At 44.8% G+C, this 25,276-nt stretch overlaps 1 protein-coding gene across 1 annotated transcript in view; it reads right to left on the reverse strand.

Moving 5' to 3' along the window:
* Positions 1–25,276, reverse strand: part of DNAH10 (dynein axonemal heavy chain 10) — a 159,102-nt gene that overhangs the window by 59,008 nt on the left and 74,818 nt on the right. Inside the window, exons 36-47 of the mRNA XM_052654682.1 lie at positions 24,642–24,788; positions 23,512–23,703; positions 21,587–21,705; positions 19,235–19,393; positions 18,644–18,779; positions 17,816–17,938; positions 15,728–15,862; positions 15,213–15,429; positions 9,327–9,446; positions 7,924–8,069; positions 4,000–4,152; positions 2,274–2,534 (exon numbers count right to left, since the gene is read on the reverse strand). Of these exons, the coding sequence (XP_052510642.1) occupies positions 2,274–2,534; positions 4,000–4,152; positions 7,924–8,069; positions 9,327–9,446; positions 15,213–15,429; positions 15,728–15,862; positions 17,816–17,938; positions 18,644–18,779; positions 19,235–19,393; positions 21,587–21,705; positions 23,512–23,703; positions 24,642–24,788 (1,908 nt within the window). The remainder of the gene's footprint in view (positions 1–2,273; positions 2,535–3,999; positions 4,153–7,923; positions 8,070–9,326; positions 9,447–15,212; positions 15,430–15,727; positions 15,863–17,815; positions 17,939–18,643; positions 18,780–19,234; positions 19,394–21,586; positions 21,706–23,511; positions 23,704–24,641; positions 24,789–25,276) is intronic.

Consider the following 25,276-nt stretch of genomic DNA (forward strand, 5'->3'; position numbering starts at 1 on the left):
TTGGGGGGTGATAAAAATATTCCGGAACTAGACAGTGGTGATAGTTGTACATCATTATGAAAGTACTAAGTGTCACTGAACTGTGTATTTTTAAATGGTTTTAATAGCTAGTCTTACATTGCATGGATTTTTCTGTAATTTTTTAAACATATTTTATTTATTATCTTGCTTATTGGCTGTGCTAGGTCTTTGTTGCTGCCCCGGGGCTTTTCCTAGTTTTGGCAAGTGGGGGCGACTGAGCTGCGGTTCTCAGGCTCCCCACTGCAGCGGCTCCCCTCACACACACCCCCCGCCCCCAGTGCTGAGCACAGGCTCCCGGCACGCAGGCCCAGCAGTTAGGCTGACAGGCTTAGCTGCTCCGCGGCATAAGGGATCCTCCCAGACTAGGGATTGAACCAGCGTCCCCTGCACTGCAGATTCTTAACCACTGGACCAACCACCAGGGAAAACCCATCCTAATTTTTTTGTGAGGAGGTAAGGAAAAAAAAAAGGAAGGACCAGAGAAACTAATCATCTGATCTGCTTTTGTTTCCCCAGATTTTCACATTAACTGACAAATCAACATGATACGAAACCAAAGCCCCAAACCAAGCCTCCATCTGAGACTGATGTGACTTGCACAGACCTCACAGTTTTGGAAGTGAATGGCTTGGGATGGGGCCAAAACATGCCAGGTGCTCACTGATCACATCTGGCCTTCCCACACCTTCATCTTTCTAGCCTGGTCCCTCAAGACTTTGAGTGAGCAAGCCTGCTTTAGAAGAGCAACGCCAGGATCAGAGGTCATTATTTAAATGAAGGGGTTCCATTTGCAAAGTGTGAAAATGTTAGTCCCTCAGTCCTGTCCGACTCTTTGTGACCCCATGGAAGGTAGCCCACCAGGCTCCTCTGTCCATGGGATTCTCCAGGCAAGAATACTAGAATGAGTTGCCATTCCCTTCTCCAGGGGATCTTCCTGACCCAAGGTCTCCTGGATTGCAGGCTGATTTTTTAGCATCTGAGCCACCAGGGAAGCCCATTTGTAGAGGTCATGTAAATCATGGTGATATAACAGCAGTAACTAGTATCTAGTGAGTATCGGTGTGTGCGCCGTGCCACACACGTTACACGCATTTTCTCCTTTCATTCTCCCAAAACGTCAGGGAGGCCAGTACCAGCATCACTTCCCTATTCTGGATGAGGATGGGCATAGCAGAGAGCTCCAGGGACTCGCCCAAGAAGCAGAACGGGTACTGACTCCAGAGCCCACATCCTATAGTTGGTTCCTTGCTGTCACTCAAGGTAGCCTATGTAACTCAGGGCCACACCATGATTTCCATGAACCCATGGGCCCCTTCCTCCATAAAAATATATTACTTATATATACATATACATTTATATATTCTTTTATTACTTACTTATAATTAAATATATTATCTTATATATATTATGATTAACTTGGCATAAAGATGAATATAATCTAGGCTGGATTAGATTGATTCCTTTCTTCTGATTTTGGAAGAAATTCAACCATGTTCATGGGCTTCTAAAAGCACCATGGGCTCTAGGCCTTGTGCTTGCTGTGTCAAATGCATATATTGTTACCAAGTTTCTACCCAACACCAGGCCCTCTGGTTTAGACGTGTAATTAAGTCAAGTTACCCACAGCCTAAGTGGGAGAAGAATTTGAAAAAGAATAGGACTTCCGGTCGCACAGAGTCGGACACGACTGAAGCGGCTTAGCAGCAGCAGCAGCAGGTCAGGTACATATTGCTATATTCAAAATGGATAACCAACAAGGACCTGCTGGATAGCACATGGAACTTCATTCCATGTTATGTGGCAGCCTGGATGGGAGAAGGGTTTGGGAAAGAATGGATACATGTATATGTATGGCTGAGTCCCTTCATCTGTTCTTCTGAAACTGCCACAACATTGTTAATCAGCTATACCCCAATACAAACGAAAAAGTTAAAAGTTTGAAGGAGATAAAAAGAGAATAGGACTTCCCTGGTGGTCCAATGGTAAAGAATCTGCCTGCCAATGCAGGAATATAGGTTCGATCTCTGGTCCAGGAATATCCCACATGCCTCATAGCAGCTGATGAAGCCCATGCACCCTAGGGCCCGCGCTCCTCAACAATAGAAGACCCTACTTGCTGCAACTAGAGAAAGCCAGCACGCAGTGATGAAAACCCAGCATGGTCAAAAATACATGAGTAAAGAAAAATTTTTTTAAATAAAAGGGAAAAAAAGAATAGATTCATGTATATGTAAAAAAAAAAAAAAATTTACCGTGGTGTGGCCTTTGAGGATGGAGGAATAAATTAAGTGCAAAGACTTCTCAGAAGGAAAGGGAATGTTGAAGACACTGAAGAGTGAAGTAAATCTTGGATCGACTTCGTTGCGGCCTCCTCCGGCTTTCCCCATCGCAGCAATAAAGCCGAGGTCGCGGATGCTTTTACAGTTCAGCTCCTTCCCCCGGTCGTACAAGAAGCCTTTTTCCAAGAGCAGTTTCAGCAGGGCAATTGGCTGCTGTGTGCCATATTCATCCACCTCAATTGTTTTAAAGAAAAGGAAAAACAGTGTTATTGTAAAGCAGAGCCCAGAAATACCTTTGCTGACCATCTTAACTAAATCCCCTAGAGAAGGGAAAGGCTACTCACTCCAGTATTCTGGCCTAGAGAATTCTATGGACTGTATAGTCCATGGGGTCACAAAGAGTCGGACACGACTGATCGACTTACACTTTCACTTTCATTTCAGCTAAATCCCATCTCTCCTTTCACCCTCTCAGAGTGCTCTGGTTTGAGTTTCACTGGGCTTCTCAAAGTTTGCAGTTCTGTATATTCATTTGTAGTTGTTTTTTTTAAAATCTGTGTCCCTCTCTAGATTGTAAACTCCCTGAAGGCAGGAACTACATATATTTTGTTCATCACTTCACAGCACCAGTCCCCATAGGAGATGCTCAATAAATATGTCAACTGGATGGATAGATGGATAAACAAGTGTATGGATGGATGGCTGGATGCATAGATTGATAGATGCCTAGATGGATGGGTGTATGCATGGATATAAACATGGGTGAATAAATGCAGGGATGGATGTATGGATAGATGGATAGATGCATGGATGGATGGATAGATGGATGGATGAATAGATGGATAGATGCATGGATGGATGGACAGATGGATGGATGCATGGATAGACGGATGGATGGAGAGAAGGATGGATGGATGCATGGATGCCTGCATGCATGGATGGACGCATGGATCCTGGCTTTGTAAACAGTCCATCTAGAAGACACATTTTTGGTGTCTTCTTTGGGGGGAATGGTTCTGCAGACATGATAATAAATTTCAATCCCAGTACTAAGAAAAATCCCAGTGCTTTGCACCTCTTAGGCTCTAGCCCCAGAAACAAACTCATGGCGCCTGTGAACATTCCCTTTCCTTGGTAAATCTAGAGGAATTCTTAGGAAGTGCCTGCCCTTACACTTCCCATGTATGGCACTCAGTCATATCTGACTCTTTTATGACCCCATGGGCTGTAGCCTGTAAGGCTCCTCTTTCCATGGGATTCCCCAGGCAAGAATACCGGAGTGGGTTGCGACTTCCTACTCCAGGGTATCTCACTGACCCAGGGATTGAACCCACGTCTCCTGCATCTACTGCAATGGCAGTTAGATTCTTTACCACTGCACCGCCTGGCTTCCCAGGTGTACAGGACTGAGAACAGTATCATTATCTAAAGTATAGCTCATCTGGAACCACTTATTCAAACATACACTGAACTATATACACTGAATATAGTTCAGAAGCTGCCTGCTTTAATCCTTGGAGAAACTAAGGAACGCATCTAAGGAAAGAGTCCCTCCAGTCGCATGGCCCCCTAAGCTGACTCTCTATAACCTGGCCCTACAGACACTGTGAAGAATAAAAGACAGATGCTTTCACGTTCACAGAGACCCATTAAATGGTCCCGCCACTGCCCCCCACCCTACCCCCTCGGCCTCACCAACCTTCGGCATGTTCATGTCATCCATGAACACCAGGAGGCGTTTTCCCATGGGTGGGCCATAAGTGTCTTTGGTTCGTTTTTCCACGTTGGCTTCTAAATTTCTTTGGATATCCATGGAAGTGGTGCGGGAGGAGAAACTGACCATTAACACAATCTGAAACAGAAAGAGATAATTCTAAAACACGGTCTTTTTTCATGGTACCTACATGAAATATTTGATTGTAAGCTACTTAACGCTAAAGCAAGAATTCCTCTTTCATTATGGCAGGTTATAAGAGGCAATAACTAGTTGCCAGGTGAACAGTGTGGACTGGGGAGCAATGTGGATTGGTCAGGGGAGAGAGGCACTGGCCCTACACAGTTCTAACCAGTTGACCTCAGAACCATTGGTTAAGCTTTCAGAGCTTCCTTTTTCTCATCTGAAAGATTATTTTAATGACACTTACTTGGACTACTTCACAGAGTGATTTTTATCACATGAGATGAAATATATCAAAGTATTTTCAAAATGACAAAGCAATATTCAAATATAAATTACTATCATGCCTGCTACATCTTAATAAATAAGTCAAACAGAGCACAAACATGGGATTAGCAGATGCAAACTGGTATATACTGAATGCATAAACAACAAAGTCCTACTATACAGCCCAGGGAACTATATTCAATATCCTGTGATCAAACCACAGTGGAAAAGAGTATTGAAAAACAAAGTGCACATATATATATGTGTGTTTGTCTGTTAATTGCTCAGTCGTGTCCAACTCTCTGCGATCCCGTGGACTGTAGCCCCCCAGGATCCTCTGCCCATGGAATTCTCCAGGCAAGAATACTGGAGTGGGTTGCCATTCCCTTCTCCAGGGGATCTTTCTGACCCAGGGATCAAACCCGAGTCTCCTGTATTGCTGGCAGATTCTTTACCGTCTGAGCCACCAGAGAAGCCTGTATAAAGAAACTATACATGTATATATATGTGTGTATATAAACACATATAAACTATATATGTATATATAAAATGGAGTCATCTTGCTGTATAGCAGTAATTAACACAACACTGTAAATCAACTATACTTCAATAAAAAAATTTTAAAAAAAAGAACAAAAACAACCACTGATTAGTCCTTGGAAGGAACTGCTGAGAGAAGGGTGACAGAGGGCCCCTGATCCCTCTGTGGGGTGGACATTTTCATGCACATGTACTTGGGGTTTCTCCCTCACCCTTTTTGGAGCAATTAATGACAGATAATTGATCAGTGGCTCCCATATTTAATTATGCATCAGAACCACCTGGAAGGATCTTGCCCCTCAGCCCAATGGGTTCCCATCTTTAGAGTTTCCGATTCAGTAGGTCCCAGTTTAAGCAAGTTTTCAGGTGATGCTTATGCTGCAGGTCCAGGGACCACACTTTAAGAACCCCTGTGGGACTTCCCCGAGGGTCCAGTGGTTAAGAATCCACTTGCCAACGCAGGGGACATGAGTTCTATCCCTGGTCAGGGAACTAAGGTCCCACATGCCTCAGAGCAATTAAGCCCATGTGCCTGGAGCCCATGCTCTGCAACAAGAGAAACCACCACAGTGAGAAGCCTTGTGCATCACTAGAGAGTAGCCCCTGCTTGCCACAACTAGAGAAAGCACGCACGCAGCAACAAAGACCCAGTGCAACCAAAAATATAAAGAAATAAAAAGGAACCACTGCCTTAGAGAACACCCTTCTCCTAGGTGCCCATGAGCGCAGGTGTAGCTGACCCGAACATCGGAGAATAAACACACATGTCTTTGTTGTGAACATGTTTGGATGTGTCTTTCTTTTTTTGTCTCACCTTGAGGCTTGCCAGATTTTAGTTCCCTGACCAGGAATTGAACCTCCGTGGTGAAAGCGTGGAGTCCTAACCACTGAACTGTGCAGAAAGTCCGTGGATGTGTCTTGTTGGACCTATGAGCACCAGCTGCTGAGTCTCGGTGGAGAGGAGCACAGAGGCTGGTGGGGGTGGGGCTACTGAAGTCAAGTTTTCTTTGCCCAACTCCATAAACTTGTAGGCCCATTCCTCAAGTGCCCTCCACAATGGCATTCTTAAAGCTAAATAGCCATGCTTGCACACCCCAGTACAATTGAGCTTGACTTATCCATTTGGGGGCAGCAAGGCCCAACCCTGCCCTCAACCATTATGTGCCCATCACATACCCAGGCTGACACTCCCTACCCCGGAGGGCCACAAGATCTCCCAGAGCCCCTCTGCCACGTGTAGCACAGGCGTGAGGAAGAGTCAGAGAGGAAAGCAGTGGGAAGCTTTTCTCCGCTTGGAGGTTCCAGAAGGCCAGAATCAGCATCAAGAACTTCAAAGGTGGACAACGTTAGAAAGGAACTGAATAAGTGTGTGGACTGGGGACGAGTATGTGACAGCTGGACGTCCCGAAAATCACGGGCAGCTTCTTGGAGGAGATAAGAGTCTTTACTTGGTAATAAAACATGAAGTAGGGAATGGGGCCTCTCAGGTGGCGCTAGTGGTAAAGAACCCGCCTGCCAATAGTAAGAGATGCGGGTTCAATCCCTGGGTCGGGAAGATCTTCTGGAGGAGGAAATGGCAACCCACTCCAGTATTCTTGCCTGGAGAATCTCATGCACAGAGGAGCCTGGCGGGCTACAGTCCGTAGGGTCGCAAAGAGTCAGACACGACTGAGCACTAGCACTCCCTGATCGGCTGCTGGCTAAGCCTCTGAGCTCCCAATGCAGGGGGCCCAGATTGGATCCCTGGTCATGGAACTAGATCCGACATGCCACAACTAAAGATCCCACATGCTGCAAATTTTAAAAAGTTAAATAAAAATTGTTTAAAACCAGGAGAGTTGCAACAGTGAGCAGGTGGGCCATGTAGGACCACTCGGAGTACACAGAAAGGAGAAACGCAGGGACCCTCCTTCCTAACGTCTCGGCGCACCTGGCATGTCCTGCACAATCACGTTCCACGCATGATTCATTTTCATGTCTGGGTCCCCTCTTAATGAGGTTGGACCTTAACAGCTTTGTTCACTGTCGTTTGCACTGGAGTACCCAAACCCTCCCACACCTGGCACGTGACTGGAGGAAGGAAATGAAAAACCACAAGATGGTGATGAGGAATGTAACTGCCAGCCTTCAAGACGACCCCAATCACCCTCACCTCCAGGTACCCACACCCTGTGTAGCTCCCTCCTATGCTGCATCAGAGTGGGCCACAGTAGGGCCTCTGTGAGCCACAAAATGTGGCAAGCGTGATGGGGTGTGGTTTCCTGGATCATACAAAGCGTTGTAGCATCTGCTTTTCTACCTCTGGACATTCACTCTGAGGGAAGTCAGCTGCCAGGTCAAGAGGACAACAGCAGGTGCAGTGGTTAAGAATCTGCCTGCCAATGCAAAGGACACAGGTTCGATCCCTGGTTGGGGAACTAAGATCCCACACGCTGTGGGGCAACTAAGCCCATGCACCGCAACTACCAAGCCTGCAGATCCTAAAACCTGTGTTCCACAACAAGAGGAGCCACTGCGATGAGGGAGTCCACGCACCTGAACTAGAGAGCAGCCGCTGCTGCCGCAGTAGAGAGAGCTCGCGCGCAGCAACAAAGAACCAGTGCAGCCGTGAAATAGATAAGTGAATAAATAATCTTCAGGAAAAAGTAAAGGAGCACACCAGGGTGCTTGGAGAGGCTCACATGGTGGGGAACTGAAACCGAACATCTCAAAAGAGGATTCCCCCAGCCATACTCAAGCCTTCAGATGACCTCAGCCCTGGTCAACTGTGCCATCTCATGAAAGAGCCTGGGCTAGAACCACCAGCTGAGCCACCCCCAGATTCCAGATCTGCAGAAACTGTGAGATAGTATTTGCTGTATGAACTGCTTTGTGTTGGGGTAAGTTGTTATTTGCCCATAGATACAAATAATGACTTACATTAGTCTCTTCATTCAGGTTTTTCAGGAAGTTGTGGGTAGTGGCTGTCTTGGATGTACCAGATTCACCAACCAAAAGAACAGGTTGCCTAATCTTAACCATTTGTTCCAGTGTCCAGGTAGTACGGGTTGTATCCACTGTATGAACTAAAGAACATATGAAGAATTAGTGCATCAGAGAAACACCAATAAGGTGCACACTGGGCAGCCTGGAGTTTCCCAGGATCCCATAAATCCCTTAAGAAGCATCAGCAAAAACCCAAGCAGTGACCTGAAAACATATAAATGGAGGTGCTTACTACCCCTAATGTTTATTTCTAATAGCTTTATGGAGGTATAATTCACAGACCATGAAATGCATTCCAATATTAAGTGTATATTTTGAGGAGTTTGATACATTTTTACAGCTGTGTCATCATCACATACAAGTGTAGAAAACGCAAACGGTTTCAATATCCATTTCTGACTTATACTCAGGATATTGAAAATTCCCAGGTTCTCTGCTGCATAAGTCACTTATCAAGACTTGTTTCCTGACCATCAACTTCCTCTGAGGGCTTCCCAGGTGGTTCAGTTGTAATGAGTCCGCCTGCCAAGCAGGAGACGCAGCTTCGATCCCTGGGTCAGGAAGATCCCCTGGAGGAGGCGATGGCAGCCCACTCGAGTATTCAGGCCTGGGAAGTCCCATGGACAGAGGAGCATGGGGGGCTACAGTCCATGGGGTCTCAAAGAGTCAGACACGACTTAGCGACAAACTTTCACTTTTTTCAGCTTCCTCTGAAGACAGTATCAAACCTTCAAGTCAAATCTGGCTTACTCCTACACTGGCAGTTTTAAATCCCTATTGGTTCCTGAGAAAACATGTATGATTCACTCTATAAGAACTCTATACCAACCAAAACCAGATATTCGTTTCACGGAATATCTTGAGCCTCCATGGTATCCAAATAGCGTGTTAAATACAGCTCAATACACAATATCCATAGAACACTACCTCTCAAAGCAGCATCTCTTACAAAATGCTACCTTAGTCATTCCTCTTTCCCTCCTTCCTGCATCCCTCCCCATGCCCAGATAGCTCTACAGGGAAGAAGGGAGTCTGTGCAAGGTGAGCAGAAGCAGAGGAGCATCCTACCCACCTCAAGCCCTGCCATCCTCCCTGGCAGGGAGGACCCACCTGCCAGGCAAATGAGCTGAGGGGTATAGACATCTTCAGACGTCCAGAGGCACATAAAAGGAATCCAAAGTGCCACCCTCTTGGCAAAACCCATGGCTCACGTTCAGTTTCTCCCAACCAGCACTCTGGGTGGGACGTAGAGTTCCACTGGGACCGCGGGATCTTCTACCCTTCCACACAGAATGAAAACCACATATGCTTAAACTGAGGCTTCAGTTCTCACGTACCCAGGATGTCAACAAATCTTCTCTTGTGGGAATGAACATACTCTGGAACTAATTGATTCCATGGTATCCATTTCTTCTGTGTGGAATCAAAGTGAAAGTCATACAAGGTTGGAAGCTGACCTGTAATAAAAAGTGGTCAGTTTTGTTTTGATTGTGGACATGGAAATACAGAATCAGCTCATGCTTGAAATGAACTAATGCTATTTGTTCCCTGGATAGCATTGGATAAACTGACAGCTACAGACAGATAGATGGAGACAGATAAAGATGGATGGATAAATAAATATAAATAGACATAGATACACAGATACAAATGCATGGAAGGATGGATGGATAGGTGAAAAGTAAAAGCGTTAGTCACTCAGTCATGTCTGATTCTTTGCAACCCTATGGACTGTAGCCCACCAGGCTCCTCTGTCCATGGAATTCTCCGGGCAAAAATACTGGAGTCAGTAGCCATACCATTTTCCAGGGGACCTTCCTGACCCAGGGATCAAACCCACATCTCTTGCATTGCAGACGGATTCTTTACAGTCTGAGCCACCAGAGAAGCCCAAACTGTTAGTCATTCCAACTTTTTGTGACCCGATGGGACTGCCAGACTCCTCTGTCAATGGGATAGGTAAATAGAGAGAGATAAATATGGATGGATGGAAAAAAAGAAGAAAGAAAGAAAAGAAAGATATATTTAAATATAACCAAACTAGGGAACCCAGAATAAGGCTCAGAGAGGAAAGGGCCTGGAAGTCAGAGCTGTGAGCAGGGTGAAAAGGGCTCAGTGAGGACACAAAGAGTGAAAAGAAGGTCCAGGACCAAATCCTGATATGAGGGAGGGGCCAAGGTAGGGGACTCAACAAAGGAAACTTCGCAGGCATGGCCAGAGTGAAGCAGGATGGAAGAAGAATTTTTAAGAAGGCAGAAAGTAGCACCATGCCTGATACTGGGGCAAGATCAGGGAGGCAAAGATCAGAAAAGGCTATCAGATCCGGCAACAAGAAGGCAGTGCAGGCGCTGACTGGGAGCAGTTTGGGTGGAGATGTGCAGAAGGGAGGTGGGAAGGAGACAGTTGAGAAGTGGTGGGATGAAGAAGAAAGTAGCTTGAGGACAATCTTTCAGGACACGTGGCTTTAAAAGGGAAGAGGCAGGGACTTCCCTGGTGGTCCAGTGGCTAAGAATCTGAGCTCCCAATGCAGGGGGTCTGGGTTCAATCCCTGGTTGGGGAACTAGATCCTACACACTGTAACTAAAGATCCTGCGTGCTACAATTAAGACCCAGTGCAGCCAAACAATTTTTAAAAAAAAAAAGGAAGAGGCAGAGAGATATCTCTAGAAGGGGCTAGGATTAGGAAGGCTTTACTAGAACATGTCAAAGAGCCAGCGGGACGGGGTTGGTAGAGAAGGACAGATGGAAAATATAAAAGACAGAGGAGAAAACCGGTGAAGCCAGGAGCCTGAGGAGGTGGGAGGCGGCAGATCTCAAAGCTCAGGGCAGGTTCAGCTTGGCCAAGAGGAGGGTCTCCTCGCCCCTGAGAAAGGAGGCAGGAGAAGACGGGGCTGGAAAAATTCCTGTCTGACAGTGTGGGTTTTTCCTGTTCAAGGAAGGAGGAAGGTCATCTGCAGAGATAGGGGCGAGGGCCCGGTGGAGATTTGGAGAAAAGGGAAATGAATTACCCCTGTGGGGATAGGAGAGGGAGTTCAAGTTCAAGACTGAATTTATGGAGGTGCCAGGAGTTTGGTCCCTGGGTTGGGAAGAACCCTTGGACAAGGGGATGGCAACCAACTACAGTATTCTTGCCTGGAGAATCCCATGGACAGAGGAGCCTGGCTACAGTCTGTAGGGTCACAAAGAGTCAGACACAACTGAGCAACTAACACTTTCACTTTCAGTCCTCATAGTGATTTTCTCAGTACCATTCAAACCCTGGGGAGGCAGAGAAGGCGGGCTTGGGTTATCTCAGACAGATTTGACAGAAGGGCAAAATTAGGCAAGAGGGCCAGGAAACTTAGGCAAGAGAGACTGAAGCAACAGGGCAGCAGAAAAGGATTTAGAAGGTTCAGAAGGTGGTAGGAAGACAGGGAGGGGCAGCGGATAGTCCCCATGAGGCCAGCTGAGGCAGGAGTCACAGAGGCTGACGATGGGTGGGGAGTGGAAGCTGTGACTAGGACGTAGACCGAGCAGTATTGAGCGCGATGGGCTAGGATGAGGTCAAGGGCCCCAGATGCTGGAGCTGAATGCAGAAGGCATGTGGAAGTGGGTTGTCTACAGGGCCATGCAAGTTCTCAAGCTGAGGGCAAACTAAGGGAGAAAGACCAGACCAGGATCAGCATCGTCTCTGTGAGGGGTGAGGGTTGCAGGAGCATGTAGCCAGCACAGTGGGCATAACTAGGAAGGTCCCCCCAGAAAGGGGACTCGGGGTTCTGGAAAAGTACAAGAAAACTAGCCCCCCAAAGACCCCAGACTTTTAAATTATATATATTCATGTATTTACCTGGCTTCTCCAGGTCTTAGTAACAGCATGCGGAATCTTCAGTTGCTGCATTGAACTCTGAGTTGCGGTACGTGGGATCTAGTTCCCTGACCAGGGATTGAACCCAGGTCCCACTGCATTGGGAGCATGGTATCCTAGGCACTGGGCCACCAGGGAAGTCCCAAAACCACAGACTTTTAAAATTAATTTATTTATTTTAATTGGAGGCTAATTACTTTACAATATTGTGGTGGTTTTTGCCATACACCGACATGAATCATCCACAGATGTACATGTTTTTCCCCATCCTGAGCCCCCCTCCCACCTCCCTCCCCATCCCACCCCTCTGGGTTGTCCCAGTGTACTGGCATTGAGTGCCCTGTTTCATGCACTGAACTTGGACTGGTCATCTATTTCACATATGGTAATATACATGCTTCAATGCTGTTTTCTCAAATCATCCCACCCTTGCCTTCTCCCACAGAGTCTCAAAAGTCTGTTCTTTATATCTGGGTCTCTTTTGCTGTTTCATGTATAGGGTCATCGTTACTATCTTTCTAAATTCCACATGCATGCATTAATATACTGTATTGGTGTTTTTCTTTCTGCCTTACTTCACTGTGTATAATAGGCTCCAGTTTCATCCACCTCATTAGAACTGATTCAAATGCATTCTTTCTAATAGCTAAGTAAATTAGAGATACCAAGGGAACATTTCATACACAGATGGGCTCGATAAAAGACAGAAATGGTATGGACCTAACAGAAGAAAAAGATATTAAGAAGAAGTGGCAAGAATACACAGAAAACTGTACAAAAACGATCTTCATGACCAAGATAATCACGATGGTGTGATCACTCATCTAGAGCCAGACATCCTGGAAAGTGAAGTCAAGTGGGCCTTAGAAAGCATCACTACAAACAAAGCTAGTGGAGGTGGAATTCCAGTTGAGCTATTTCAAATCCTAGAAGATGATGCTGTGAAAGTGTTGCACCCAGTATGCCAGCAAATTTGGGAAACTCAGCAGTGGCCACAGGACTGGAAAAGGTCAGTTTTCATTCCAATCCCAAAGAAAGGCAATGCCAAAGAATGCTCAAACTACTGCACAATTGCACTCATCTCACATGCTAGTAAAGTAATGCTCAAAATTCTCCAAACCAGGCTTCAGCAATACGTGAACCGTGAACTTCCTGATGTTCAAGCTGGTTTTAGAAAAGGCAGGGGAACCAGAGATCAAATTGCCAACATCTGCTGGATCATGGAAAAAGCAAGAGAGTTCCAGAAAAATATCTATTTCTGCTTTATTGACTATGCCAAAGCCTTTGACTGTGTGGATCACAATAAACTATGGGAAATTCTAAAAGAGATGGAAATACCAGACCACCTGACCTGCCTCTTGAGAAACCTATAAGCAGGTCAGGAAGCAACAGTTAGAACTGGACATGGAACAATAGACTGGTTCCAAATAGGAAAAGGAGTACATCAAGGCTGTATATTGTCACCCTGCTTATTTAACTTATATGCAGAATACATCATGAGAAACTCTGGGCTGGAAGAAGCACAAGCTGGAATCAAGATTGCCAGGAGAAATATCAATAACCTCAGATATGCAGATGACACCACCCTTATGGCAGAAAGCGAAGAGGAACTCAAAAGCCTCTTGATGAAAGTGAAAGTGGAGAGTGAAAAAGTTGGCTTAAAGCTCAACATTCAGAAAACGAAGATCATGGCATCTGGTCCGTCCCATCACTTCATGGCAAATAGATGGGGAAACAGTGTCAGACTTTATTTTTGGGGGCCCCAAAATCACTGCAGATGGTGACTGCAGCCATGAAATTAAAAGACGCTTACTCCTTGGAACATAAGTTATGACCAACCTAGATAGCATATTCAAAAGCAGAGACATTACTTTGCCAACAAAGGTCCACCTAGTCAAGGCTATGGTTTTTCCAGTAGTCATGTATGGATGTTTAGAGTTGGACTCTGAAGAAAGCTGAGCGCCAAAGAATTGATGCTTTTGAACTGTGGTGTTGGAGAAGACTTTTAGAGTCCCTTGGACTGCAAGGAGATGCACCCAGTCCATTCTAAAGGAGATCAGTCCTGGGTGTTCTTTGGAAGGAATGATGCTAAAGCTGAAACTCCAGTACTTTGGCCACCTCACGCAAAGAGTTGACTCATTGGAAAAGACTCTGATGCTGGGAGGGATTGGGGGCAGGAGGAAAAGGGGATGACAGAGGATGAGATGGCTGGATGGCATCACCAACCTGATGGACGTGAGTTTGAGTGAATTCCGGGAGTTGGTGATGGACAGGGAGGCCTGGCGTGCTGCGATTCATGGGGTGGCAAAGAGTTGGACATGACTGAGCGACTGAACTGAACTGAACTGAATATTCCACTATGTATATGTACCGCAACTTTCTTATCCATTCATCTGCTGATGGACATCTAGGTTGCTTGCATGTCCTAGCTATTGTAAACAGTGCTGCGATGAACACTGGGGGACATGTGTCTCTTTCAATTCTGGTTTCCTCGGTGTGTATAACCAGCAAGGATCACAGACTTTTAAAACATCTTTTATTTGCTCAATGACTTTCTAGTAGAAAGACCTATGATCATTTTACTTTGAGCTTTAAAAACAACAGCCCAGGTAATGATTACAGAATAAAACTTGGGTCTCCCTGCCAAGTCATATTCAAGTGTCATTAAGAGACAGACGAAGGATCCTAGTGTTATCTATAGTTCTTAGAGAATGCAAACTTTTCATCATATATGTTTCTTTGAGGATGCATATTTTTTCATGCAAACACTTAAACCTTAATATAATGATTTCCTACAAACGATCTGTGGATCCACATGTGATTATCTGCTGTGCAAAGTCTCAGGAATATAGCAGATGAATTAGCTATGGAATTTTAGAGAAAAAAAAAACAGAGAATCTAAAAGGAGAAGAAATTAAGACAAGCACAATGTGAAAAATTTACAGAGCTTAAACAGAGTGAATGAAGCAAACACTTAAGCTAGGTGGGGAAAGGTTGGATTCATCAAGAAAGGCCACCCAAAGGAACTGGGCTTTAGGACTTCCCTACTGGTCCAGTGGCTAAGGCTCTGCACTCCCAATGCAAGGGGCCCAGGTTCAATCCCTGGTCAGGGAACTAGATCCCACATGCCCCAACTAAGAGTTTCAAGATTTCAGCTCAAGATCGCACGTGCTGCAACTAAGATCCAGACTTCTGCTATTGAAGTTTATGCATTTGAATTTCTCCTGAGGGTGCCACTAGGTGCTCTGCACATTCTTCTACAGAAGCAAACAATCTAGGAAACCCATACAGGCATAGATATGGAAAAGCAAGGTCACGTCCTCTAAAAACCTAACCAGAAGCATTCTGAGCAAAAAAACAGGTTACGTTTGGTTCCTACCTGGCAGTTCCCCAGGATTGGCCCATATCCCTTCTGTATCAGCAGTAGGCAAAGAAGCAATGCGCTTAATACATTCATCAAATTTAGCCCTTCCATCCTCAAGGAGGCAAGAGCCCAGAGAACAGTACAGAGCCTCTAAGAAGTAGCACTCCAGAAGATCGGGCTCCTCGATTTCTCCCTCTAGTAACGAATCCAGCATCTTGGCTAATTGGGTTACCTGGTTACAGGAAAATACCTGGGTCAGCCCATATATTCCACACAACCCCACGAGAGTCAGTTCCGGTCACAAATCCTGGGACCCCAGATCTCAGAACGATGGGAATTATATGGCCCACCATATTGGTTTGGGCAGATGGAGCCCAGTATCTTGTTTTGCTCGTGGTCATGAAAGGAAGTATTGAGTCTCCCTTGTCAGTAACCAGCAAGGTTAGATTTTACCCATCTGACGTCTTTGCTTCCCTTTTGAAAGCTCTTTAGGGAAGAATTTCTTTTTGCTAACAAAGACAGTTTCTTACCATATTTAGGTCTGTCTGGGGAACTATCGTCTTCAGCTTCTCCCCTTGTCTTCCATCCACTATTCCTTCCACTATCACATCAATGAGGTATGGTACATATTTCTCAAACAGGCTCTCTAAATAACCTTGCTCCATCTATAAAAGAGCAGAATTTCAAAGCATTCTCAAGGGTTCCTCTATTTATTTTAATTTTCAGTCTGCTTCTTCTATCATGGATTATTATTATTATTATTTTGACTGTGCCATGCTGCTTGCAGGATCTTAGTTCACTGACAAGGATCCAACCTGGGCCCTCAGCAGGGAAAGTGCTGGGTCTTAACCACTGGACTGCGGTGGGGGAACTCCCAAGGGTTCCTTTATTCCAACAGAAGTTCATGGGAAGCTGTGCTTGAAAAAAGAGGGGATGAGAAACAGTTTCTCATGAATGAGAAATTGAGCTGGTGAGTAAACTCTGATAACTCACCTATATATTTATAGAAAAATTTGTCCTTTATAATATGCTTCTGTTTCATCACAAAACCTTTAATTTCACTGCCATAGAATCTATCCTACCACCTGGGAGGGAGGTGCTATAAAAGGTCCCACCTGATGGGCAAAGAGCTGATTATCTGAGAATTTAAGTGACATGGCCACAGCCATTGAACAAAGAGTATAAAGCAATGAAAGGTCCCTCTCCCTATGGAGGCCCTGATGAGCATAGAGCTTGCATGGCGTCATCACCTATCTGACATGCATGAATGCTATCTCTGCAGTCATGTCTGACTCTTTGCGACCTAATGGACTGTAGCCCCACTAGGCTCCTTTGTCCATGGGATGCTCCAGGCAAGAATACTGGAGTGGGTTGCCATGGCCTCCTCCAGGGGATCTTCCTGACCCAGGGATCTTTTGCGTCTCCAGCCTTGGCAGGTGGGTTCTTTACCACTAGCGCCACCTAGGAAGCCCCTCCCATATGACAGTGTGCCTCAAATGGTCCTAACATGTTCCCCTTGCTCCTCTCTTCTCTGGGGTAATTGTGTCCTAGTTTCCAATTTTCCATCAGCCTAGTGGTCCTTCTAGAGCTGCCTCCTGCATGGTCACGACGTCCTGGGTGTGGTCAAGCCACAGCCTTCACATGACTGTCACGTTTACCTCTGAGACTTTCAATGAAGTCTACCATTAAGGCAAAACATGGCACTTCCCTGGTGGTCCAGTGGTTAAGAATCTGCCTGCCAGTGCAGGGGACGCAGGTTCAATCCCTGGTTGGGGAACTAAGATCCCACATGCCTCAGGGCAACTAAGCCTGTGCACTACAACTACTGAGTGTCTCTAGAGCCCACGAGTTGCAACTGTGAAAACCACGTGCCCTAGAGCCCATGCTCCACACAAGAGAAGCCGCCACAACGAGAAGCCCTTGCACTGCAACTAAAGAACGCCCATGAGCAGCAATGAAGACCCACGGGAGCAAAAAAAAAAAGACAATACACATTTCTGAGCAGCTTTATGACATATCACAGTGTTTGAGATCAACTGAAACCATTGAGCCTCAATTCTGTGACAAACTAGGTCCTTCAAACACTGTGTTCTTCCAACTGAGCAAGACAGGAGGAGCTGGAGACCTCCTAGAGACAAGTCTCTCAACCACTGGACTTGGCTGGATGAGGGGTTGCCAACTACAATCCATAAGCCAAATCTGGCCCGCCACTTGTTTTGTAAATAAAGTTTTACTGGTACATAGCAATGCTCATTCATGTACTATGGCAGCTTTCATACCATAATGGTGGGGTTGAGTAGTTGCAAAAGAAACCATATGGCCCCCAAAGCCTATGGCCCAAAAAATTCTGTGAATTTTTTTCACAGAAAAAATTTGTCACCCCCTGGTCTACACTATCAAAATCACTACCTATCCCACCTGCTATGAATTTTCTGGAAATTTAATAAGGGTGTCTTCCATGCTGTCTCCCAACTTACTGATAACATTTAGTGCTCAAGATCACGGGCAGGTCAAGGTCAAGGTCATGGCCTTCAGGGACAAACATCCCTCTGAGTTATGTTTATCCAATTAGCCACCAATACAAATGATTGTTAGTTCATTTTGGAAATAATTTTCACCTTGTTTTGTATTTGATTAACCCATTTTTTCCAGTATGGTTGATATTTCAAGTTTTTAGGATCCACATAAACCATTCCACATCGAGACACAGTCGCAGGGGAGGCATACTGTAAATCCCCAACCTGAAGAAATGAACAAACTCAGTGTTATCTATAGCAGTCCCACTCCTAGGAATATATCTGGACAAAACTACAATTCAAAAAGATATATGCACCCCAGTGTTCACTGCAACACTATTTACAACGGCCAAGACATGGAAACAATGCCAATTTCCATCAACACATGAATGGATAAAGAAGTTGTGGTATATACATACAATGGAATATGACTCAGCCATAAAAAGAATGAAATAATGCCATCTGCAGCAACATGGATGGCCCGAAAGATTATCATACTAAGTGAAACAGGTCAGAAAGAGAAAGACAAATACCATACGATATCAGTTATATGTGGAATCTAAAATATGACACAAGTGAATTTATTTACAAAACAGAAACAGACTGAGAATAGACTTGTGAGTGCCAAGGAGGAGGGCGTAGGGAGAGGGGAGGACTGAGAGCTGGGGTCAGCAGAGGCAAACTATTATATACACAATGGATAAACACTAAGGTCCTACTGTATAGTGTGGGGAACTATATTCAAAACATAATGCAAGAAAATATGAAAAAGAATGCATATAAATGTATAATTGAATCACTCTGCTATACAGTAGAAATAAATACAACATTGCAAATCAACTATATTTCAAGAAATTTTTTAAAATAAGCACTTCAAATTGTAATTCAAATAAAGACTTCTATTTGAAATTATTCTTCATCCCTACTTGCCTCGAAGAGCAGGGCACAGTGCGCTTGAAGCCGAATGCGCTCGCCATTGGCCAGCGTCAACAGCTTGTTGTCATCCATCACAGAATTCATGTTCTCCACCCACAGGGCATCCACATCACCATCGAATAAAATATACCTGTGGCAATCGGAAAAAAATGAGCCATGGCACCTGGAAGGCTTCCCATTACGCAAGTTGGTGTAACCTCCCCATTCATGTTGAACACCTTTTCCCAGGGTTTTCTAACCAGAACGTGAGACAGAGCAGCCTACTTGGTCCAGAGATTTGACCTAATAAAATAACCATCATGTCCCAAGCTCACATCCCTGGCCTTGAGGCAAGCTCTTCCCACCTCTTCCCTGGACCTCAGCTTCCTCCATGGTAAGCTGGGGACCAACGCAGTCAAGGAGAAAAAATTACATAAGACAGAAACAGTGCTGAAGTGGTACCTAGAGCTTCACGAGCAGAGCCTCCTGAGTCTACCTGCCTCCAAGCATGAAACTACAGTACTACACATCAGTTGTTTACTTGTAAGTTTTGGCTAATTCATTACAAATCCACCCAGGCTCTTCCCTCCTTACACAGATACTCACTTTCGCTCCTTCTTATCCGTGGGCTTGTTGACCTCCCGGAAGATGTTGGACAGCACCCCATCTGTCCAGTCTCGGGTGGTGGGATCCAGGATGCCATACAGCTCTATGACACTCATAGCCTTGGGGTTCAGGATATACAGCTTTGTCACCAGCCCAAGCCTACACAGAATGAAAAGCCTCAGCCAGGACTCAGGCAGAGTCAACGCATTAGAACAATCCAGGCCACTCATGTAGGGGGTTAGATTTTGGATCCGATCCAAAATTTAACATGCAAACCATCCAAACCCTGCTCTGGGCTTCCCATTCTCTGCTAATGGTTTTTACTAAAGTCAAGGGGGGGCTTTCCTGGTGGCTCAGATGGTAAAGAATCTGCCTGTGAATGCAGGAGACCCAAGTTCAATCCCTGGATGAGGAAGATCCCCTGGAGAAGAGAATGGCAACCCACTCCAGTATTCTTGCCTGGAGAATTCCATGGACAGGGGAGCCTGGTGGACCACAGTCCATGGGGTCAAAAAGAGTCAGACATGACTGAGCAACTAACAAAGGCAAGGGAACCACCTTTCACCAGACATGTGGCCCCAATATAAGCGAGGTCTGAACTGATAACACGGCTTTGATTTTGGGGGCAACAGATGCTAACCTTCATATGTATTTCGTCTCTGTGTGTTTACATATTCGTGCATATGGCATATTTATGTAAATATTTCACAACTGTATAAGAGGTAACAGTCATCAGGGTAACATAAAACCTTTGAACTCATGATGTTCAATCCCTTGTGTTAATAGAAAGACATCCACTCTGCGTTGTTATTTTTTAGATATTTATTTATTTATTCGGCTGCACCAGGTCTTAGTTGCAGCACATGGGTTCTTTTAGTTGAGGCATGGAGGATCTAGTTCCCTGGCCAGGGATCGAACCTGGGTCCCCTGCATTGGCAGCTTGGAGTCTCAGCCTTTGAAACACCAGGGAAGACCCTGAGTTGCTTCTTTATAAATCACTTAGACTTATATGTAGGGGTATGTAGGGGTATTTCCTACTACAATGCCTGTAAATGCCCATGGTGCTGGGGGATTAATTCATCCACAGAAAACTAAAGTTCACATGAACCATAGTTCATAATCAATAAAGTAAATAAAAATAATAGTGGCATACTGATACATCTATACATAATAGTTTCATAAATGATCTAACAATGAATTAATTAAAGAATAAATACAGGATGGCTCTGGAATAAAATCCTTACGATCAGTAAGCCACAGTCCAATGATTTTCTCATGAAAAATACAAGAAGGAATATGAAGAAATGACACACTCATTTTACAAACTTTTATAAACTATAAAAGATGTTATAGACTATCTAGAACTGGTAAAGTCACAACAATTATAAGGCTTGATTTGGATTCTTGCTGGAATATCAGCATGTATTGAAATCTTTCTGCAATGTAGTGTTGCACGTGTGCTAAGTCGCTTCAGTCGTGTCCGACTCTTTGCGACCCTATGGACTATAGCCCACCAGGCTCCTCTGTCCATGGGATTCTCCAGGCACGAATACTCGAGTGAGTTGCTACGTCCTTCTCCAGGGGATCTTCCTGACCCAGGGAACAAACCCGAGTCTCCTATGTCTCCTGCACTGATAGACGGGTTCTGTACCACTAGCGCTACCTGGGAAGTGACTGCTTAGGAGAAAAGTGAGAATCAGAAAACTCATTTTCAGTATAAGAGTATTGATTGATTCACCACAGGTCTTTGTGACATTCTATACTAGGAGTGTGAGGTCACTTTTTCCTTCAAGAGATTGCAAGGCTGGCAATGACAAGGCATTTAGGGAGTGACTTTCTTTTCGGCCACTCTGATACCATAACAGTGTCGCCTAATGGTGTGGGTCCTGGCTGACTTTAAAGGAATCTGAACGTCAAGAAAATACAACCTAAGCTAATTTTCAAAACATCCTTATAAGATAGCTGGTGAAATAATCATTTCATAAATAAACCTATTTACAGCCTGATGGACAAAAGGCTCACTGTTTTGCCTTCTAAAATATATCAACTAAATCAGCAATGAAACAAGTTAAGATGCTCTGGTTTGGTGACTTCACTGGTAGCCCAGTGGTTAGGACTCCACGTTCCCACTGCAGGGGGAAGGGTCCCATCTCTAGTCAGGGAACTAAGATCCCACAAGCCCTGAGGCATGCCCCTCCCCAAAAAGGATGCTCTGGGTTTAAAGAGGGCTATTTGGGACCAATGTAATCTCCCAGGAAATCAGAGTACAAAGTGGGACGAAGTAATACGCCACTGATCTCACCATGAAACCACCCTGGCAACCAAGCCCTCCCCACGGACACCCTTACTCACTTGGTCTGGGCCTGACACAGAGCGTTAATGACCACGGACTTGCCCCCTCCCGTGGGCCCCACCACCATCGTCGTGTGGCGAGTCAACATGGTCTCGTACATCTGAACCACCTTATCCACCTGGGAGACAAACATTGGCAGCTGAGTTAAAACATACCTTCTTGTTAAAAACAGGTTTATTGAGCTAGAATTTGCATACTGTACAATTCACCCATTTAAAGTGTTTCAGCAATCTAGCGGCTTTAATATATTTGAAAGTTTGTGAAACCATCATGACATTCAATTTTAGAACATTTTCATCACTCTCCCAATAAAACCCACATGCTCATTAGTCGTGTCTACCAAGCCCATTGCCCCCAGCTCCAAGCGCCCACTTTCTGTCTGTATGGATTTGCCCATTCTCAACATATAAACGGAATATAGAAATGGAATCGTGCAGTATGTAGTCTTGAGTGTCTGGCTTCTTTCACTTAGTATCATGCTATACACTAACATCAGGGTAGCCTTGTCAGTGCCTCATTTTTTATGGCCAAATAATATTCCATTATATGGATGGACGACATTATGTTTATCCCTGCATCTGTTGTATGATTTCCACTTCTTGGCTATTATGAATAACACTGTTATGAATATTTGTGGACAAGTTTTCATGTGGATAAATACGCTCTCATTTCTCTTGGGTTTATACCTAGGAATAAAATTGCTGTATCATATGGTAACTCTGGGCTTCTCAGGTGGCACCAGTGGTAAAGAACTTTCTTGCCAATGTAGGAGATGTAAGAAGACCTGGGTTCGATCCCTGGGTTGGGAAGATCCCCCAGAGGAGGGCATGACAACCCACTCCAGTACTCTTGCCTGGAGAATCCCATGGACAGAGGAGCCTGGAGGACTACAGTCCATGGGGCTGCAACGAGTCAGACATGACTGAAGTGACTCAGCATGCATGCACGCAAGGTAACTCTTAAGTTTCACTTTTTGAGGAACCATCAGACTTTGCTGAAGTGGCTACTCCATTTTACATTTCCAACCAAAAAACACATCTCTTTAAACAACTCCCTGTAGAGGAAACCACCAAGGCCAGGAAAATTGCAGAGGGCTCTCTCGTCTGTGGTTGGTACCCACTCCCCCTGCCTGAAACTTCTGGGCAGCCTGATGGCCCAAGGTGGCCCATCTAGAGGCAGTCATTCCGACCCTGCAGTCTGGGGAGTTGACACCCTCAGCAGAACACTTGGGCATTAGTTTATGGCCTACAGACAACATATACAACCTCACAGGTTTCAGGTGATCAAAATTCCATTTGTAATATCTAATTTAATTTTTTTGTAAGTATGACTCTGGGGGAAAAAGGTAGGGGAGGAAGAAAACCTTAGATGATCGAACTCCCCCCCCAAAAAATACTTATCTGATCACATTATGCCAGTCGGAAGGTGTTATATACATACAATGGCATGTTGCTCGGCCTTAAAAAGGAAGGGAATTCCGACACATGCTACAACGTGGATGAACCTTGAGAACATGATGCTGAGTAAAATCAGCCAAACACAAAAGGACAAATACTGTATGATTCCCCACATATAAGATTCCCAGAGGAGTCAAATAGAGTGGAGGTTACCAGGGGCTGAGGGGGGGAAATAAGGAGTTATTATTCAATGGGAACAGAGTTTCTCTTTTTCAAAATGCAAAAGTTCTGGAGATCTGTTTTACAACAACATAAATATACCTAACATCACTAAAAATGGATAAGATGTAAGATAAGATGGTGAATTTATGTTGTATGTACTTTATCACAATAAAAAAATGGGGGTAGGGGTGGGGAATGGTTAAGACAGGAAATTTTATGTGCATTTTACAAATCTTTTTAATGAAAAAAAAAATGGAAAGGACCCAGAGAAAGTCAGAGAACTCTCATCTTCAGCACCACTTTACCTGGACAGGTAGGATGATGTAGCCATTTTCCTGAAGCACCTGTTCCACGGCATCATTGAAATCAGGGTAGCGAACCCGAGGGCAATCTAGTCCAGGAAACAGATCAGAGATCAAACCAAGGAAGAGAGGCACATCTTCAAACACGAACTTGGGCAGGTTCATGTCTCGAAGGGCCCTCATCAACACCACATCCTGCATGGAATGAAACACAGGTCTTCAGAGACGTTTCCAGAAGACCCCAGGGCTCGTCTAGAAATAGTCTTATGAAATAGACAATGAAATCTTACATGAAATATAAAACATAGAGCACTGCAAGTAGAGTTTCTGGAGAGACACGTGAGTCTGTTGCCCACAGAGCAGCCTCCACTGAGCTCTGTTTTGGAGGAAGCCCCATGTGAAAGAAACATGACTGTTCCTCTGGCTTTTATTGCAAACAGGAAAAACACTCATGTTCACGCTTTCTTGAGAATTTTGTTCCCCACCCCTCCATCACACCACCCTGCAATTGTAGATCGATTATTATCACTGAAGTGTTACAAACATTGGTGCTGTGAAGACACTGAACTTAACTAATAAGTCAAATTAGAAGAGAACGATATAATGAAGGAGAGACCAAAGGAAGGCCAGACAGCTAAATGAAGTGACAGCTAAGCATGAAGCTTTTTCTTGGGCTTCCCTGGTAGCTCAGTGGTAAAGAATCCACCTGCCAATGCAGGAGACAGGGGTTCAATTCCTGGTCCAGGGTCCCACTTGACATGGAGCAATTAGACCCAGGTGCCACACCTATTGGGCCTGTGCTCTAGAGCCTGGGAGCCACAACTACTGAAGCCTGCATGGCCTAGGGCACATGCTCCACAAGAAAAGAAGCCACTGGAATGAGAACCCCAACACCGCAACTAGAGAGCAGCCCCCACTTGCTGTACCTAGAGAAAAGGCCCATACAGCAATGAAGCCCAGCACAGCCAAAACGAAAGTTTAAAAAAGAGAAAGACTTAAACAAATAAAACTATATAAAAAAAGGAAAGCTTTTTCTTGATTGACCTGTGCTCCCTGGCACTTCCATTCCAGCATTCGTTCAATACCCGTGAACCAAATAAAAACCTAGAGAACTTAGTGCATGTGGCCCCTACCTCCCGAAGCTCAGCAGAACCTCTCTTCAGTTCACCAGCCATCACCAATACTGATTTCAGGGCTCTGAGTCCAAAATCATAATGATGTTGCTTGGAGAGCTGCTCCCGGGCCAGCTTATACAGGACGGTCATCTTTTTGGCCAGAGTCTTTTGTGATAAAAGATATTGAAAAAATACATGAAGGAAATGCCCTGAAAATACTGGAACATTATGCCACAAAGAAAAGTGACATAAAGATGTTCAGGTGAAGCTGCTCTACAAACAGATGCAAGCAAGATGCTCTTGCCTGTAACAAATACCAGGATGGGACCTTCATTTTTCACAGTGACAAACCTAGGACCTAATTGAAAAGTACACCAGCCTTAGTAAAGTTGGATGACAGTCCTTGAGTGCCAAGGAAAATCTTAACCACCTTGAAGAACAGAACTCATCCAATGTTTTAAATCACGGCGACTATACTCAGAAACTGGCTTTCTTTGAACTAAACGTATTAAAGTTTTCTTGTAACCGTTTTTGAGGATGAGTCATTCACCTGGTCTACATCGATTCAAAACCTGCTTGTCCCTAGGGATGGCATGGGGAGTTTGCACATAAAAACCGAGAACCAGTGATCTCTCCTCTCTGGCTCAAAACCT

This window comes from Budorcas taxicolor, chromosome 17 (assembly GCF_023091745.1).
Source record: "Budorcas taxicolor isolate Tak-1 chromosome 17, Takin1.1, whole genome shotgun sequence".
Classification (NCBI taxonomy): Eukaryota; Metazoa; Chordata; class Mammalia; order Artiodactyla; family Bovidae; genus Budorcas; species Budorcas taxicolor.